This window comes from Schistocerca americana, chromosome 1 (genome assembly GCF_021461395.2).
Source record: "Schistocerca americana isolate TAMUIC-IGC-003095 chromosome 1, iqSchAmer2.1, whole genome shotgun sequence".
In the NCBI taxonomy this organism is placed as follows: domain Eukaryota; kingdom Metazoa; phylum Arthropoda; class Insecta; order Orthoptera; family Acrididae; genus Schistocerca; species Schistocerca americana.
This window is the reverse complement of record NC_060119.1, coordinates 645,963,965-645,982,543: the sequence shown is the minus strand read 5'-3', so window position 1 is coordinate 645,982,543 and position 18,579 is coordinate 645,963,965. Positions and strand designations below refer to the sequence as shown.

The window sequence follows — 18,579 nt, the reverse complement described above, 5'->3', positions numbered from 1 at the left end:
ATATTTTACAACAGCGTTGTTTAGTTTTTGAGCTGTACATGTTTATTGTTGTTGTGGAGTCCAAGGACTGGTTTGATGCAGCTCTGTGCTACTCTACTCTGTCCAAGTCTCGTCATTTCCGAGTAACTACTGCAACCTGCATCCTTCTGAATCTGCTTAATGTATTCGTCTGTACATACATTCGCTTACATACATCTGTGAAAATACACACGTTTTTCACAGCGGGTTGACAGACGGAATCATTCTGTTGCAGGATAATGCCCGCCTACATGTTGCTAAGGTTGTTTCGACTACGCAGCAGACGTTCCACTTGGAAGCCCTTACACATTCTCCACACTATCCAGATCACTCCCTATACGATTTCCATGTTTTTGGAGTCCTGAAGAAAACCATTCGTGGGTATCGATTTTCTTCGGACGAAGAGGTGCTCACAAGGGTATAACCATTGTTCCCTAGGCAACCGCAAACATTTCCTCATGGAGGCATTGACCAGTTTGTCTCACAATGGGTTAACTGTATTAATAGTTACGGCGATTACTTTTCAACATAATAAACAGCTTACTTACTTTTTTCTATCTGCCCCTTCTAATTTTCCACTTTGTTATATGATTCAGGTATGAAGCTAAATACTTAGTTTTCTTGCCGTAATGTGCCACGCAGGAGCGATAGGACATAATATGTGCCCTCATTTGGCCTCTGCAACATTATGGTTTTCATTTGGTTTCAAGACGCCCTCCACATTCATTAACAGTAGACAGTACTCCTTCACACACGCAAGGGACGTGATTCGTTTTAAACGTAGTGTATTGATACCTCGTAGTGAAATAAATGATCGCTTGCACACTATATTCTCGAAATCTCCTACTTTGACCTAAAGAGAAAAGAGATCGTTTTACATACTTGGAAACACATTTCTGAAAAGGTTGAAGAGAAAAATATTACTAATGATCATTGGTAGGTAATATCGAATTCTAACCTTAGAGTAAGGGATATGTTGTACGTCAAACATGCCAAAAGAAGTCACTCTGTAGTGAAAAACAGGTGAATGAGGCTTCTTAGTAGGGTCACACTTACTAGTCCAATCAGCTTCTTGGTAGGGTCGCACGCACTAGTCCAGTCTGTTCCGTGTCTTCTGCATTTTTAGATTCACCGTTATTGAACTGTCCTTTGCAGCGGGTGAGGGGTACTACATGAATTGTTTTCTACATCTAAAACAAATATTAAAATGTCTGTGTTAAAATATATTACACCGTATTTGCTTCTGTGGCTCTGAAACCACGTGCTTTGCTTACTTGCGATCCTTTTCGGCCAGACCATCTCTTCTTTTTGAGAATTATTTTCTTCCAATTTTGGGGATGACGCTTCCATTTAAACTGGTATACTATTTGAACCACACCCCTCACTCATTTTTCAGATCTATTTTATAAAACACTAGACATAACAACTAATAATAACATTCCACAGCTGTCGCTCGAACCCAACGGGACAGCCTGATACGAAAGCAGCTCCGCCTTACGGACGGGTGCTGTCTGGAAGGCAGCCGTAACCATTACAAGTATTTGGGTTCATACTCAGAACAGCATTTGTTCATACTCTTGTGATGTTTTAATTAGCATTACCCGAAATACATGAACAGAAACGAATGTTTCGTGCTGTTCTGAATATCAAGTGAAAGTTCGACGAGGCGATCACAGTGGTAGGCATAACCCATATTGCATCAAATGCGGACTTGATGTTTTGGAATTCATAGCTTAAAATACTACTGATAATATTTGTTACGTTAATGAAACAGTTTTTCAGCCTGATGAATTTAGTTGCCAACATGACCCTTGATAACGAAACATATTACTTTCCACATATGAGCTAATCACTTAAAAATATTAGTGCAACGAAATTGCAACTATCATAATTATCATCTGCTATTTGACATCCACTACTTAATAAGGATTCTGCTGTACTTTTCTGACCATTACTCTTCAGCTGTACTCGTCTAATACGAAGTCGCTAAACATGTTGAGCGCAGAGCCGATTTTACTGGACTTTTTCCTTGAGGCGGCTGTTCTGCGTGCTGCCGACTCCTGACGTGTGAGTTCGCGTGCATATACAAGGTGTGATCCTAAAGTAACGGGAATCTTTGCTTTTCTTCAAGAATCATTATTTTTTTATCAACGTCAACTTTACCCCCTTCAAAGTAATCCCCCTCAGATGTAATACACTTGTGCCAGCGCTTTTTCCAATCTTGGATGCACTTCTGGAGTCACTTTTCATTATGGTGTTCAGCTACTTCAGCGATCCTATTTTTTATCTCATCAATGGTGCCAAAACGGTGTCCTTTTATGGTTCCCTTCAGGCACGGGAATAGAAAGAAGTCACAGGGGTCATGCCAGCGAATACGGTGGCTCAGGCAGCGTAACGGTTTTGTTTTTGCCAAAAAATCAGGAACAAGCATTGAAGTGTGAGAGGCAGCATTATCGTGATGCAATTTCCATTAGTGATTTTGTCGCAACTCTGGTCATTTTCTTCGGACTGTTTCACGCAAACGGCTCATAATTTCCGGGTAGTATTCCTTATTGATCGTACGACCGACCATAAGGTAGGAACTCATGATGCTTTATCCCATTGTAATTGAATACAACAGTGAGAAGAACCTTCATATGTGATCAAATTTGTCCATTTTCATTCGGTCTTGGCTCTTCAGGCAGCTTCCTATGGGACGATTGGACCTTGGTTTTGTCACCTATAATAACCTTCTTTAGAAGTTCTGAATCGTTGTCAGTCCCATTCAGCGATTCCTGAGTGATATCTACGCGATGTCATTTTTGGTCGAAATTCAGCAATTTCGGATAAAACCTTGCTGCTACATGTTTCATACCCAAAACATCTAAAAAAACTGCTTGGCATGAGCCAAAGGATATGTCGGCATTATTAGCAACCTCTCTGATGGTGATTAGGCGATTTTTCAGAACCCTTTTTATTCCTCCTCCCTCATTGTCGTCAGTAACTGATGTGCTAGGTCGTACAGGGCGGTCGTCGTCTTTAACGTCTTCTCGTCTCTCTTGGAAATGTTTACAGCACTCGTAAACCCTTGTCTTAATCACAACAGATTTGCCAAAAGCCACAGTCGAAGTTGCACTTCATTCTATTTTCCAAGGAAAATTTAATGCAAGTTCTTTGATCCATCTTTTTCGAAAATAAAAATTCGCCGAGCTTTTCGACTGTCAACTTTAATTATTAAAAAATGCAAAGATACAGCAGGAAAAAATATACCAACAAGATAAAAAAAACTGAAAATCGAATGTGTAAAGACCGTGAAATTAAGAAATTACCGTTACTTTTTTTTTATCACGCCTCGTATTTCTTCCATGAGGTGACGGGATGGAAAGTATAGGAAACGGCAGAGGTGCTCGCATGGCATTGAGATGAAGAAACCACGCTCAGTAGCGATGCATGAAGACGGAAAAACCGGTCGGAGGAAAAGGAAAGAAAGGTGCACAAAGAGCCTAGATATTGTTCTGTATGTTAAAAGACAAGCAAACAAACATTCGCACGCAATGCATCTAGGAAACTAACTGTAAAGGTACCTTTTGTAATATGTGCAAGTCTAAATCCCATCTTTGTACTGATTGTTTTAATAAACTTCATTAAAATCACCCATTTGTTTTTTATCGTAGTTGCTGCCGTCCCCATGCGCGGATGTCGCCTAAATGAAAAGTACACATTCAGTCACGCTGCCCAAACGAAGAGCCCATTGTCAGTAAGGAAAATGCTGAAAGATTCCATGAAAGCGCACGTCCGGTTTCTTTCCAGTCTTCTCTAATCCGAGCTTGTGGTCCGTCTCTGATGACGTTGTTGCCCTTCCTTTCGCATCTTGTCTTCCGGAAACCGGTAACAAACTTTCTTCTCCAATGTATCATTCATTTGGCTGATTCCAACTCCCAGCCACTTTCATCTCAGTTTCATTACATCCTTAATTAAATCTTCGACTCTATTCTGTGCTTCCTACTCCATTTCTCCGATCACTTCCAGCAATTATAGCGGGCCCACTGAGCAATCATCGGTTTCTGAATGGTTTTCGCATTACAAATCCACATGTCCATGCCGTGGGTCGAAACTTGTAATACTGACTGAAAGATTTTCTCTCAAGAATACCAGATGTTAGTTTTGAAAATCCAAATTTTATTTACCGAATGTATTCCTCGACAGTTCTGTTCTTTTCTTGCCCTGCCCATTCACTTGTTTATAACTCAATTGTTAATATGTATGTTATTATTTTAGTTGTATTGCTATTGATGATCAGACTGTTAAAAACTTTCTCTAGTAGGTTCTTCAGTTCTATGTAGAATTGGAGTAGTGTCGGAAACATTAAGCTTTTTCGAAATTATAATTTTTCTGAAGGTTGTATTGAAACATTCTTCACACTAAATGATACTATGATACTTTACTTAATAGAATTATAAAACTCAATTTCCGTAAGAATATTCTTTTGTCGTAAGAATATTCTCCCATTGACTTTCCTACGCGTTTTTTTCCACCACCTGCGTTCTGATCGTTTACAGTTTTGGAGAGTTGTAAAACCATGGTATGTAGAACGCATGCGTTATGAAAAGTTTGAATCAGTCAGTCGCGATAAATTTTACAAAAAAACTTTTCATTAAGTTATTAAGTTAAAGGTCTGAACAGAATAGGTCTACATACAAATAGTAGTTCAACCTTTAGTGAACTCTGTGTGGGTCCAACACTTACTGATGTGACACTGAACTCAGAGTTCTTCAAAGGTTTGATTGATCGAACCATTATACGGATTCCTTTTCTTCTCATTTATGTCGAGACTTTTCGATACTTGCCAATATATGTATAAAAAAAGAAAAAAGACGTAAAATGTTAATCCGAATGTACCACTTTGGTAGTTAACATTCCCCTTTTTGTTACTTGGGATAGACATCATTACAGCCTACAATGTAGAGAAATAATATTGTTTGTATCTAAAAGATACAATAAAGGTAATTTTATGTGGCCTAACGGCCTGTTGTAAGCCTTTTAACTGGACGCCTGTTCGGCGACCTATCCCGGTAATCCTAGAGGGAAAAGGGACCTACATTGTAATTTTGAATTCGGACCACGTTTTGTTCCTGGCAAATCTCCGCATCATTGAGAGGTAATAGGTAGATAAATGGCAGACTGAAAAAGTCAGGAGTCTGACCATGATTTGATCCCACAACTATTCACTTTCTAACCATTCACTTTACCACTAGACCATCAGGCTTGATTCAAAGATACCCTGAAATGCAATAGTACTTACTTGCCAACAAAACACAACACTCCACATTATGTTCATGCACTGAAAATACTCACTAGAAACAGATGACTTGTCTCTCTGAAACCAACTTCGATTCAAAATTGTGTGCACAGTCTTGTTCCTCCATTAGTTAATGATGCAGTGGCATGACAGGTGCTTCCACTAGCACAATCACATAGAACCTGTTCAATGTAGACTACTGTCTGATACTACTCGACCTTCGCCTGTATTCTTCAGTGCAGGGACAACCCTAGGCTAAGCTTCTCTGGGGTGCAAAAACTGATTGATTGATTTCTTTATTAATCCATGTAACAATTTACATTGTGTGGATTTTGTCAGCAAAATCATACAATACAATATACCTACAATTTATACACATAAAATTAATAGTTACACACATTTTTAAAGTATCTTACATTAGTTTTATATCCTTATGTAATTTTCTTATAGTACTGTACAATTCTGGATTTCGTATTATTATTATTTCCTCATGTATTACAATGCAGGCTACCTTAATTACACTACATGTTTTACTGCGTAATAACTTTTATTTAATAAATTTTTTTTTTTAGTTTTGTTTTGAACTGTTCTATTGTGTCAATATCTTTTATATTTTGGGGTAATTTATTATATAATTTAACAGCATTGTACAACAAGGTCTGCTGAGTTTTAACTTTATTTTTCCTCTTTAGATGCTGATTGTATTGGTTTCTAGTTTCATAGCTGTGTACTAAAGAATTTTTAACATAGCAGTCAATATTTTTTTTACATACATAATACTTTGAAAAATGTATTCACAGGGGACAGTTAGGATTTCCAGCTTTCAGAAATATTCAAGGCAGTGAGCCTTACTGCCACTCTTGGTTATTATATGAATTGCTCTTTTCTGTAATTTGAAAACTATTTGAATATTTTGCTGTTGACTCCCCAAAATATTATTCCATAGGTAATAACAGAGTGGACACACATCACCCAGCCCCCTGCCGGGAATCGAACTTGGGCCCCCTGCGTGGTAGGTGGTAATGCTACCACTATGCTACAGAGGCAGACAAGCATGGGAAGAATGATTGTCTGAATAACTGGGTGCATGCAACGATTATTCTAATCTTATCCTCACAATTCCTGTGTGAGTGATATGTAGGGGATTGTACTGTATCCCTAGAGCAATCATTTAAAGCCAGTTCTTCAAACTTTTTAATAGACTTTCTCAGGATAGTTAATGTCTGTGAATCTGTCATTTTTGTTCCTTCAGTACATCTGTGACATTTTCCCATGGATTAAGCAAATGGTGTTGTCAAAATCTTAAAAAAAAGACTTTTTGTGTTTGGAGGAGCATCTTGTCACCCCGACTTAATTTCTTCCTTTTCTCTTTCTTTTTCTTCTTCTTTTTCTTTTTGTTGTTCATTATCATATGATGTGTTAGACTATTAGTGCACTGAGAATTCATTATTAATCGATTATTATGGGGGAAACCTGTGGATGCCTTGGGCAGATGGAGGGAATATTTTGAAGAGTTGTTCAATGTAGGTGAAAATGCGATCAGTAATGTTTCAGATTTCGAGGTAGAATGGGATAGGAATGATGATGGAAATAGGATCACATTTGAGGAAGTGGAAAAAATGGTCAATAGATTGCAGTGCAATAAAGCGGCTGGGGTGGATGAAATTAAGTCGGAACTCATCAAATACAGTGGAATGTCAGGTCTTAAATGGCTACACAGGATAATTGAAATGGCCTGGGAGTCGGGACAGGTTCCATCAGACTGGACAAAAGCAGTAATCACACCAATCTTTAAACATGGAAACAGAAAAGATTGTAACAACTACAGAGGTATCTCTTTAATCAGCGTTGTGGGTAAAATCTTCTCAGGTATTGTTGAAAGGAAAGTGCGAGTATTAGTTGAGGACCAATTGGATGAAAATCAGTGTGGGTTTAGGCCTCTTAGAGGCTGTCAGGACCAGATCTTTAGCTTACGGCAAATAATGGAGAAGTGTTATGAGTGGAACAGGGAATTGTATCTATGCTTTATAGATCTAGAAAAGGCATATGACCGGGTTCCTAGGAGGAAGTTATTGTCTGTTCTACAAGATTATGGAATAGGAGGCAAACTTTTGCAAGCAATTAAAGGTCTTCACATGGATAGTCAGGCAGCAGTTAGAGTTGACGGTAAATTGAGTTCATGGTTCAGAGTAGTTTCAGGGGTAAGACAAGGCTGCAACCTGTCTCCACTGTTGTTCGTATTATTTATGGATCATATGTTGAAAACAATAGACTGGCTGGGTGAGATTAAGATATGTGAACACAAAATAAGCAGTCTTGCATATGCAGATGACTTAGTTGTGATGGGAGATTCGACTGAAAGTTTGCAAAGTAATATTTCAGAGCTAGATCAGAAATGTAAGGACTATGGTATGAAGATTAGCATCTCCAAAACGAAAGTAATGTCAGTGGGAAAGAAATATAAACGGATTGAGTGCCAAATAGGAGGAACAAAGTTAGAACAGGTGGACGGTTTCAAGTACTTAGGATGCATATTCTCACAGGATGGCAACATAGTGAAGGAAGTGGAAGCGAGGTGTAGCAAAGCTAATGCAGTGAGCGCTCAGCTACGATCTACTCTCTTCTGCAAGAAGGAAGTCAGTACCAAGACTAAGTTATCTGTGCACCGTTCAATCTTTCGACCAACTTTGTTGTATGGGAGCGAAAGCTGGGTGGATTCAGGTTACCTTATCAACAAGGTTGAGGTTACGGATATGAAAGTAGCTAGGATGATTGCAGGTACTAGTAGATGGGAACAATGGCAGGAGGGTATCCACAATGAGGAAATCAAAGAAAAACTGGGAATGAACTCTATAGATGTAGCAGTCAGGGCGAACAGGCTTAGATGGTGGGGTCATGTTACACGCATGGGAGAAGCAAGGTTACCCAAGAGACTCATGGATTCAGCAGTAGAGGGTATGAGGAGTCGGGGCAGACCAAGGAGAAGGTACCTGGATTCGGTTAAGAATGATTTTGAAGTAATAGGTTTAACATCAGAAGAGGCACCAATGTTAGCACTGAACAGGGGATCATGGAGGAACTGTATAAGGGGGCTATGCTCCAGACTGAACGCTGAAAGGCATAATCAGTCTTAAATGATGATGATGATGATATTATGGGGGATATTTATTAAGACCATATCACTTCCAATCTTGATTTCATGCAACATGATTTAAACGCTGTGACCATAGTATGTGAGGTCTGCAAAACATATACTTTCTCAAGTTAAGAGATAATGTACCTTTATGTAGCTTTAGTTACATAATTTACATATAGATTTACATCTACATCTATACTCTGCAAGCCATCCTGAGGTGCATGGCAGAGGTAAGCCCCATTGTACCAGTTATTAGGGTTTCTTCCTGTTCCATTCACATGTGGAGCATGGGAAGATTGATTGATTGAATGCCTTTGTGTGTGCAGTAATTATTCCAACCTTATTCTCACAATCCCTATGTGAGTGATACATAGGGGGATACTTTCTCAGAATAGTTTACTTCTACCTTCAAGAGTCTTCCAGTTCAGTTACTTCAGTATCTCTGTGACACTCTCCCATGCATTAAAAAACCTGTGACCATTTGTACTGCCCTTCTCTGTATATGTTGAATATCCCATGTTAATCCTATTTAGTACGGGTCCCACACTGAGCGTTATTCTAGGATGGGTCACACGAGTGATTTGTTAGCCATCTTCTTTGTATACTGATTGCATTTCCTCAGTATTCTATTAATAAACTGAAGTCTACCACCTGTTTTACCCATGACTGGGCCTATGTGATGATTCCATTTCGTATCGTTGCAGAGTGTTGCACCCAGGGGTTTGTATGAGCTGGACGATTCCAACAGTGACTCACTAATATTATAGTCATAGGATACTATGTTTTTTTGTTGTTTTTTGTTTTGTTTTGTGAATTGCACAGTTTTATATTTCTAAACTTTTAAAGCATGATGCCAGTTTCTGCATGACTTTGAAATCTTATCAAGATCTGACTGAATATATACACAGCTTCTTTCAGGTAGTACTTCATTATAAATAACTGCATCATTTGCAAAAAGCCCCATGTTGCTCTTCATATTGTCTGCAAGGTCATTAATATACAACATGAACAGCTCAGGTCCCAACATATTTCCCTGGGGTACACCTGAAGTTACTTCTACATCTGACTATGCTTCTCCATCCAAGATAATGTTCTGTGTCCACCACAACAAAAACTCCTCAATCCAGTTACAAATTTTACTTGATATCCCATATGATCGAACTTTTGACAGTAAGCACAGATGTGGTACTGATGGTACTGAGTTAAATGCTTTTCAGAAATCAATAAATACTACATCTACCTGATTGTCTTGATACTAAGCTTTCAGTATGCCATGTGAAAAAAATGCAAGCTGGGTTTCACATGATGGATGTTTTCAGAATCACACTGGTTGGCATTGAGGAGGTCATTCTGTTCAAGTTATTTCATTACATTTGAGCTCAGAATATGTTCTAAGATTCTACAAGAAGTTGATGTCAAGGATATTGGACAGTAGTTTTATGGATCACTTCTACTACCCTTCTTGTAGACAGATAGGCATTTTTTCAAGAACTGGACACAGTTCTTTGTTCAAGGGACCTATGACAGATTATAGTTAGAAGAAGGACTAACTCAGCTGCAAATTCACTATAGAACCTGACAGGGATTCCATCGGGCCCTGGAGCTTTGTTCAGTTTTAATGATTTCAGCTGTTTCTCAACACAAATACCTGTTTCACTCATCTCTTCAGTGTTACAAGGATTAAGTTGGGGCAGTTCTCCTGGGTTTTATGTTGTAAAGGAACACTTGAAAATGGAGTTGAGCATTTCAGATTTTCTTTGTTACCCTCAATTTAAGTTCCTGTCTCATTCGCTAGGAACTGGACTCTGATTCTGGTGCAATTAACGGCCTTAACATACAAGTAGAATTTATTTGGGTTTATGAAAGATCATTTGATAATATTCTGCTATGATAATCATTGAAGGCATCACGGATTGCTCTCTTGAAAGCCAAATGCATTTCATTCAATATTCCTCTACGTGTAACCCTATGCTTTTTTTTAACCTATTATGCTGTAATCTCTATTCCTCTAAAAGTTTCTTTACGGTGACTGTACACCATGGACGTTCCTTCCAATTGTGGACTGTTCTACTAGCAACAAGTCTATCCAGTGCATAGTCAACTCATCTTTTAAACGTGAGCCATAGTTCCTCTACATGCTCCTGCACAACTGACTTTTTATCTAGTTTACTGAGCCTATATATCTTTGTGCTTGTTGTAGTTATCCTTTTTACTTTGGTAAACATTGTTGCCACAACTGCATCATGGTTACTATTACCAGTTTCAAAGGGGACATCCTCAAAGAAATCAGGTCTATTTGGTGCCATTAGATCAAATGTTTCCATCACGAGTAGGATCCCTGACTGTTCTAGGTAGTTTTCAGAGAAGGCATTTAGTACTGTTTCACAGGATGTATTGTCTTACCTGCCACTAACAAAACTGTAATTTTTCTGATTAATTGTTGGATGATTAAAGTCTCCACCAATGATTACTGTATGACTGGGGAACTTATGTACAAGTGAACTGAGGTTTTCTCTAAAGTTTTCACTTACAGAAGCAGTCAAGTCTGGTGGGCAATAGAGGGATGCAATTATCGTTTTATGCCCACTCTTGATACTGAGTCTTGCCCAAGCAATCTCACATGCAGCTTCAATTTCTGTCTTGGTGGATTTGAGTTTCTTGTCTACTGCAACAAATATACTGCCTCCATTTCCCATTTGCCTATCCTTTAGATATACACTGAAATTTTCCCCACAAATCTCCCTTATGTATTGTATATTTCTTCTCTGTGTGAGATTAAGTTTTATGAAATACATGCAACAATAACTAAAATTTCGTGGCATTTTGCTACAAGGAGTTGTGCTATAAACTCTATAACAGTACTCACTGCAGGTTTCATGCACTTGTCTTCTGAATGAAAAAGACCATAACTTGATTACTAGCCAATCTGCTGTTTTGGGATTTGCCTTAATTTTGTTGAGCTGTAATGCCTGAAATATGTTGTACTGTAGTCATTGCTTTGCTAGTGGCTCCATAATATACTTCCTGCTGTTCTTGAACCTTGTAACACTTGTTCATGTAATGTGTAATAGTCCTCAGTTTCACAGTTTTTTTTATTTTTTCCCTAGCTTGGTGAACCAGGTTCTGGTTTGCGCCCAAGGGGAAAAATTCAAGATTTCTACCAACTTCGGGCAGAATGTCTTGAAAAAGGAAAATTATTTGAAGATCCACAATTCCCTGCAGAGGATTCATCCATATTTTTCAGCAAAAAGCCAAAATGGCCCATACAGTGGATGCGACCAAAGGTAAGAAAATGTGATTCAGAGATCAGAAATTTGTCTGACAGTGCTTGTTATGGTTAAGAACATTTCTAACCCAAAGTAGAAGCTGTCTATAAATGTCAATTATTTGAAAACATTGCTGGTTGATCTTGGCTCTATGAATTTTGTGATGTCCTACTCACCTCACCTTACAATGACAAGAATTTTCCCATTCAGATATACATATTAGATTATTTTTATTTTACTCAGAAATCTGTTAGAGAGCTTGTTTTAAGTCCATGTAATTGTTGCAGCATCCCAGATGCAAATTATTGTTAGCACATTTTGTTTTTTGTCTAGTCATCACCAGCAGAAGGAGTATCTGGCAATTTCTACTTTTTCTTGATTGATTGAACACAAGAGTAATAAAAGAAGTGACATTTCATTTATAATTAATTTGCTGTAGATTAAATCTTGTTGTTTTAAAAGGTATTTTCCCATGTTGATCCTTAAAAAAATGAAGATGTAAAAGGGCATGGTGTAATGGAACTGGTATTCCAGCCTTCTAACATTTGAATTATTAGTATTGTTGTTGCTTCATTTCCACATCAAAAATAAAGGGCCAGTTTGAGAATATTTTTTCACACAAACAACATATCTTTTGGTGACCCCTCACTCAACCATGCTTTCCTTGGGCTTTTATTCATTTTAGTCATCTCGTAAATACAATAATCTTGCTCTACAGCCGAATGGTAGCGTTCACACATTTCTTGCAGTGGATCTGGATGTAAATACTTTTGACAACACCCATTTAAATTGACACACACGTCAGTGAAACATCTTAAATATTTTCACCAACCTGTGAGCCATATGAGATTTATTACATATTTACCTGTGTAAATAGTCGTTATATGTACAGTTTAGATCACAATTAAGTGAATACTGACTTGTGTGGAAGTATATGTTAATACAACCAAAAACATTCCAGTAAACATGGGTTCGCATATGAGCCGTTTGCAAGATACTAGCAAATGGGTGTTTATGATCCATCACTGACTTTAGTATGAATCATTGTCCTAGTTAGTACAAATGTATTTGAAATGTAAATATTTCTATTAAGCCCCATCTAACTGGGTGTAAATGTTATGCATGCTTATCTTTTCTTGTGCAGTGCTCAGGAATGTGCAACATGGTTGAGGTGACCTAAGCACCTTTTGTTCTCATATAAGATGACATCTAATGTACTAATATCATCCAAGATGTACAGGCCAGACAGGGTCTGTACCGCGGCCGACAAGATCGTTTGATCTTAGTCCTTCAGATTTTCCTGTGTAGGGTCATCTGAGAAGTGAGAAGGTTAAAGAACTGGAGCAGATAATTGCACAGTCAGTGGTGTCTTAAAGAATTCATAACTCACTGCAGAGATGATTGTAGCACTCCCTGTAAATGTGGTAACATGCTGAAGTAGTATTGTATCTCCAGTTAAGGTAGACTTGGGTAAACTTTAAGGACAGATAGATGGTGATTTAAGCAGAAAATTTAGATTTCTAGTATGAAGGAACTCCAAAAAATACAAAAAATAAGCTACACATTATCATGACAGACAAGCAATTTTTTACTGAATGCTGCACTATACTTCAAAGTGACTCAGATGCATGATGCAATTTTTCAACATAGTCACCAAGACCCTGTAAAAAATGGTCAGATTATTCTACCAATCATTGAATTCCTCAATGATAGAAATACGCTGTTTGGTCACAGAGCCATTCAAGAACCACTGTGTGTATGTCCTCATCCTTGAAAAGTCTTCCCCCCCTCCCCCCCCCCCCCCCCCCCCGAGATGTTATTTCAGCTTACCAAAAAGATGAAAATCATGTGGTGCAAAATATGGACCATATGGTGGATTAGACCTCGGTCAAATGGTTAGGTCCCATGTCACCACGGCTGGACATGGCATTGCATTTGGTCCATATACTGCCAGAATTTCATTGTGAATTTGCATACAATTTAGATATTTTTTGCAATGAAGAGTGCACTCAGCCAACTCTAACTCATGCCGCCAGCATCAAATGACAATCCAGCAACTGACCAATGCGGGTACAACCAACTCCTCCATAAAGTAAGATGCCCCACAGAATAACAGACATTTGGAGGACAGGGGACAATACACCAGTCTGTTTTCTCTTAGAGGCTCTGGACATGTTGTGCACTACTGCAGTGAAAGATGACTATTATGCCACAAGACATCAACCGTCACAACAATTCTATTGATGCCAATCAGCTGCAGACAGTTATAGTTGACATGTGGGTAGGAGTCTATCACCATACCCTGAGCCAGGTTGACCTGTGGACAGAAGTCCATCACCATACCCTGAGCCAGGTCATTCTCCAACACCCCGTGGGCATTCCCTGTTACTGTACGGAGGCACTAGCCACTTGCCTAGCCACTGAATTCAGGAAAACCAAGCAAGGTGACCATCTATGGAGGTGAAGCCACCACAGATGAAAATCCTTCAGGGGCAACAGTTACCAAGACGAGAGGAAATCTCACTGATGTTCATAATCAATGACCAATCAGTCCAAGTGCTAACTGACTCAAGGGCTACTTCTACTCTAACATCAAATACTTATCATTGCCACTTATAAAAGACCATGTTCTCTGATATGGAAGTGATGGTGCTGAAGGTCAAAAATAGATATGTGTATTGCAAGAATAACTGGGGTAAGAAGGTACTGCCAAATTACCAATAGGATTATACTTGACAAAGGAACAGCATTGGCAAGTATAGTCATTCTGTGTCACTTTCCAGATGCTCTCAAATCCAGAGTGAAGAAAAGGCAGACCAAGGGTCCGTGATAGAACACCTTATCGACATTGGGGATAACCCACCAACTAGCCAGGACTTGCATAGTATTACCCTTTGAACAACAGATAATCTGGGAGGAAGTGGAGAAAATGCTGCAAGGTGGCATCATTGAACCTTCAGAGAATCATTGGTCCTCTCCGATGGTCCTTGTAAGGAAGAAGGGTGGCATACAGTGTTTCTTCATTGACTACAGATGACTGAACAAAATCATGAAGAAAAATTTCTATCCACTGCTGTGCATTGGTGACACCCTGGACTGGTTGAAAGGAGCAGAGAACTTCTAAACTATGGACATCTGGACAGTCTACGTGGCTAACCAGAAAAAAACTGCTTCCGTAAATCTTGACGGCCTCTATGGGTTCAGAGTTTCGCCATTTTTCTATGTAATACTTTAGCCATCTTCAAATATATGGTAGACAATGTGCTTCAACACCTTTAATGTATGAGGTTTCCTTGCTATCTGGATGACATTATTATTTGCTCAAAAATGTTTGAAAAACATCTAAGCCAATTGACAACCATGTTGAAGTGAGCTCAGACAGTAGGTCTCTGTCTGAATAAATGGCGGTGGAGTCTGTCTTCATGCAGAAAAAATAAGAACACACCCAGATTTTCCTGCTCCTCAGCACATTTGTGATGTGGGAAGTTTGCTCGGAATGTTCTTGTACTAAGGGTGATTCATAAAGGACTTGTGTATGAAGAAATACCCCTCATAAGATGTAGTACAGGGAGGTGTCAAACTTCTATGAAATGAGGTGCAATAAAGATTTATCCTTGTTCTTAAGGAGAAGCTAACATCCTTTCCAATTTTAGCATTGTATGATGAGAATACTGAGGCAGAACTTCATCCCAGTGCTAGCAGTTTTGGGATAGTACCAGTTGTAGTAAATGTTCAGGAAGGTGTTGAAAAGGGACGGCTTATGCTTCCAGAATATTCTCCAAGAAGAAGTACCTCACAACCAAGAAATAGTGCATTGCAGTTGTTTGGACTATCAGCAAATTCCAGCTGTTTGGTTGTGACAGACCATTTACCATTGTGACAGATCACTATATTCTATGCTGACAGACTACCCTGAATGATCTGTTGGGTCAATTGGTCAAAAGCACACTGAGGCATCAGGAGTACATTGTAACAAGGTGTGCAATAATCAATACAAACACAAGGATGATAACCGCTTTTCAAGAAATCCTTTGTCAGAACACAGCTATGGGAACAAAATCTCAGTCACTGCTGCATTAAATGACATTGCTAGTGAAGAGAGGGAAGATCCAGCATTGCTCAAAATCACAGAAGCCTTGAAGAATGAGGAGCCGATCAAAGGAGAATACCGAGTAACAAACAGAACAATTTATAAGTGGAACTATGATCCGATGGGGCAGAAATGGATGGTCATCATCTCATCTCATATGCAGCCAGTGATCCTGAAATATTTCCATGACACTCAAATATCTCGTCACCTGGGATTTGTGAAGACACTTAACAGAATCAGGTGCAGGTAGCACTGGTCAGATCTCTATCAGTCCATTAGACACTGCACTTCTAATGCCAGTGACAGAAGTACATCCTGCAATTACCTCTGGGAAATCTTGTACCAACCCCAGCAGTGGCATTCCCCCAAATTGAAATTGACTTCTTGGGGGATACCCAGAGTCAACAATAGGGACTCAACGGACAATAGTCTGCACTGACAATCTCACCTGATATGTTGCTAACAAATCTGTGTCAACTGTCAAAGCTCCAGAAATTGCAAAGTTCCTTGTAGAATATATTATTATGAAGTGTAGAGCATCCCATGTGATGATTTCTGATCATGTAAAAGTTTTCTAGTCAAGAGGAGTATCAGAGATAACTTTAAGTTGTGGCGTCACCCACAGAATGACAACTGCCTACTATCCACAGATGAATGATATTACAGAATGCATTAATAACATGCTGCCAGATATGCTCTCCATGTTGAACATTTTCATACAACACAGCGAAGCAAGATGTTGGAAGCTTCATGCTATTCTTTTTGCTCCATAGTTGTGAGGCTGAAACAACAGTGAGTATACTGCACTGACAGCCGGTCAGTACTCAGGATGACTACATGAAACATGTCATAAGCAAGACTGAAGAATAAAGGCAGCTGGCTCACAAGTGGACCCTGGATGCCCATAGGAAAGACTGAGACTACCATAACACCAAGCACTGGCCAGAGATGGGGAAACATACAAAGCGAGTTTAGTAACAACTTTAAAATACGCATGAATGGACACAGAAGAATTGCGCACCCTGGGGTACCCATCTGCTACTTGTACTCTGCAGATGATTGCACCAACCCTCCCGATGGGGCACAGATATCTGCAGCTCACTCGGTAGGCAAATGGAGGCAGTAGTGTACCTACTATTTGTGCCTCATTCTGTCACATGTACACAACCTTTCTCACTGATTTAATGACTCATTGAAATAGCTTAAATGCAACACCTCAAGGGAAGGATATAGTAATTTTTAATATGTACAGTAAAATGAATACATTTTGATGTACGACATGTATTTTAAAGGCAGTTTGGTTTAAGAAAACTAACTTTAAAATAAATCAAAAATAGTCAAAATAAATTTTTGGATGTCCTTCATTGCTATAGTTACCTCCTGACACGTTTTGCAGTGTATTAACAAAATATTGTGCAACTTTATTGGCTATTCGAGACTTGCAGAATCTAGAAGATGAACTGAAATTATTTATCAATCCATTTTCAGTTGTAACATATACCGTAACTTTTTAAATGCAATTAGGAGTGGCTGATTTATAAAATGGCACTCTGCTAAAGGATGGGTATTACGACAGAATAATTTTTTAATTCATTTTTTTTTTTTTTTTTTTTTTTTTTTTTCAATGGTCTTGTGGTGTTCATGTAGAAGAGATTTCCTGGCTACACAGAAATGCAGCTGGCTTTAAGCCTATGGGTCAACATTTTGTTGTGACCAATTTATTCTGTCATGAGATAAAACTGTAGGGAAGTCAGGGCTTCATGATCCAATACTGATGAGTTTTCTGTGTCTTGCACCAACTTGACAGAAAACATTTTATCACTTATGAATATAAAGAAATGTCAGATTCCACAAATCTGATAAAATGTTTGTAATTTTTTCTTAGATTAAATTTTTCTGTTAAAACACACCCTGTTGCAATCATATTTGCTTAGTAATGATCAACTTAGTTGCTGGTAATGTCGCGTTCGAGGTGTTGACTGATGCAGCACATGCAACCCATTTGCCCACTCCTGCCCACGGGTGCCTAGCTCCCTGACTGCCTATGCGTTACCAGTTTCCCCTCTCCTGCCCACCTCTGCTTGCAGACGTCCAGCTGGCTTTGAGACAATACTTGAGCTGGAACTACACATTCTACATTGTGACTCAAGGGGTCTGAGTGTCTACTACATCAAATGATCTATTGGAATCCTTGCACCCAATACTTATTTCCCTGAATTCCAGAGATGGGAAATTGCCCTTCAGCATATTCTCTTATTCCAGTAGTTTCCTGTACTTAGCTACTGTTGTCATATAATCCCTCCCCCCCGCATTTTTCATTGTTCTTAGCTCTTCCTTATCGTTACTACTTTTTTATTTATTATGTCTTACTTACTTTTTTCTTCATTGCTTTTTTACTTTTTCATGTTCATTTCCCTCTACCCTCTCTCTCTTTGGTTTTTATCCACCTCTTTTTTTCTCCTAGTCTTTAATTGCACTATTCATTTCATTTCTTCTTAATCCATTCAGACTTGTCACTCAGTCATCATCATCTCTGAACTGAAGCTTGAACATTGCTTATCAATGAACTATGTTCTACTTCCTACTCTCCTTGATATTTCCTGCTTCATTTTTGTCTTCCCTGGTCTCCAACACAGATGGATCCCTCTCATTCTGGGGTCTGAGTGCTCTGCCCTTTCTAACCTCCCCCAAATGATCACTCTTTTTCTCTCTGAGGAAGGAACTAATAGTTCCAAAAGCTAGGATAGTTGTGTCAATTGAATTATCAGTCTATGAACGTCCAAAAATTTAT

At 38.8% G+C, this 18,579-nt stretch overlaps 1 protein-coding gene across 2 annotated transcripts in view; it reads left to right on the top strand.

Annotated features, from left to right (window-relative positions):
• LOC124607793 (calpain-A-like) overlaps positions 1-18,579 on the top strand; it is a 241,886-nt gene that overhangs the window by 50,619 nt on the left and 172,688 nt on the right. For both annotated transcript variants that reach the window (XM_047139935.1, XM_047139934.1), the window contains exon 2: positions 11,540-11,716. In XM_047139935.1, the coding sequence (XP_046995891.1) occupies positions 11,540-11,716 (177 nt within the window). The remainder of the gene's footprint in view (positions 1-11,539; positions 11,717-18,579) is intronic.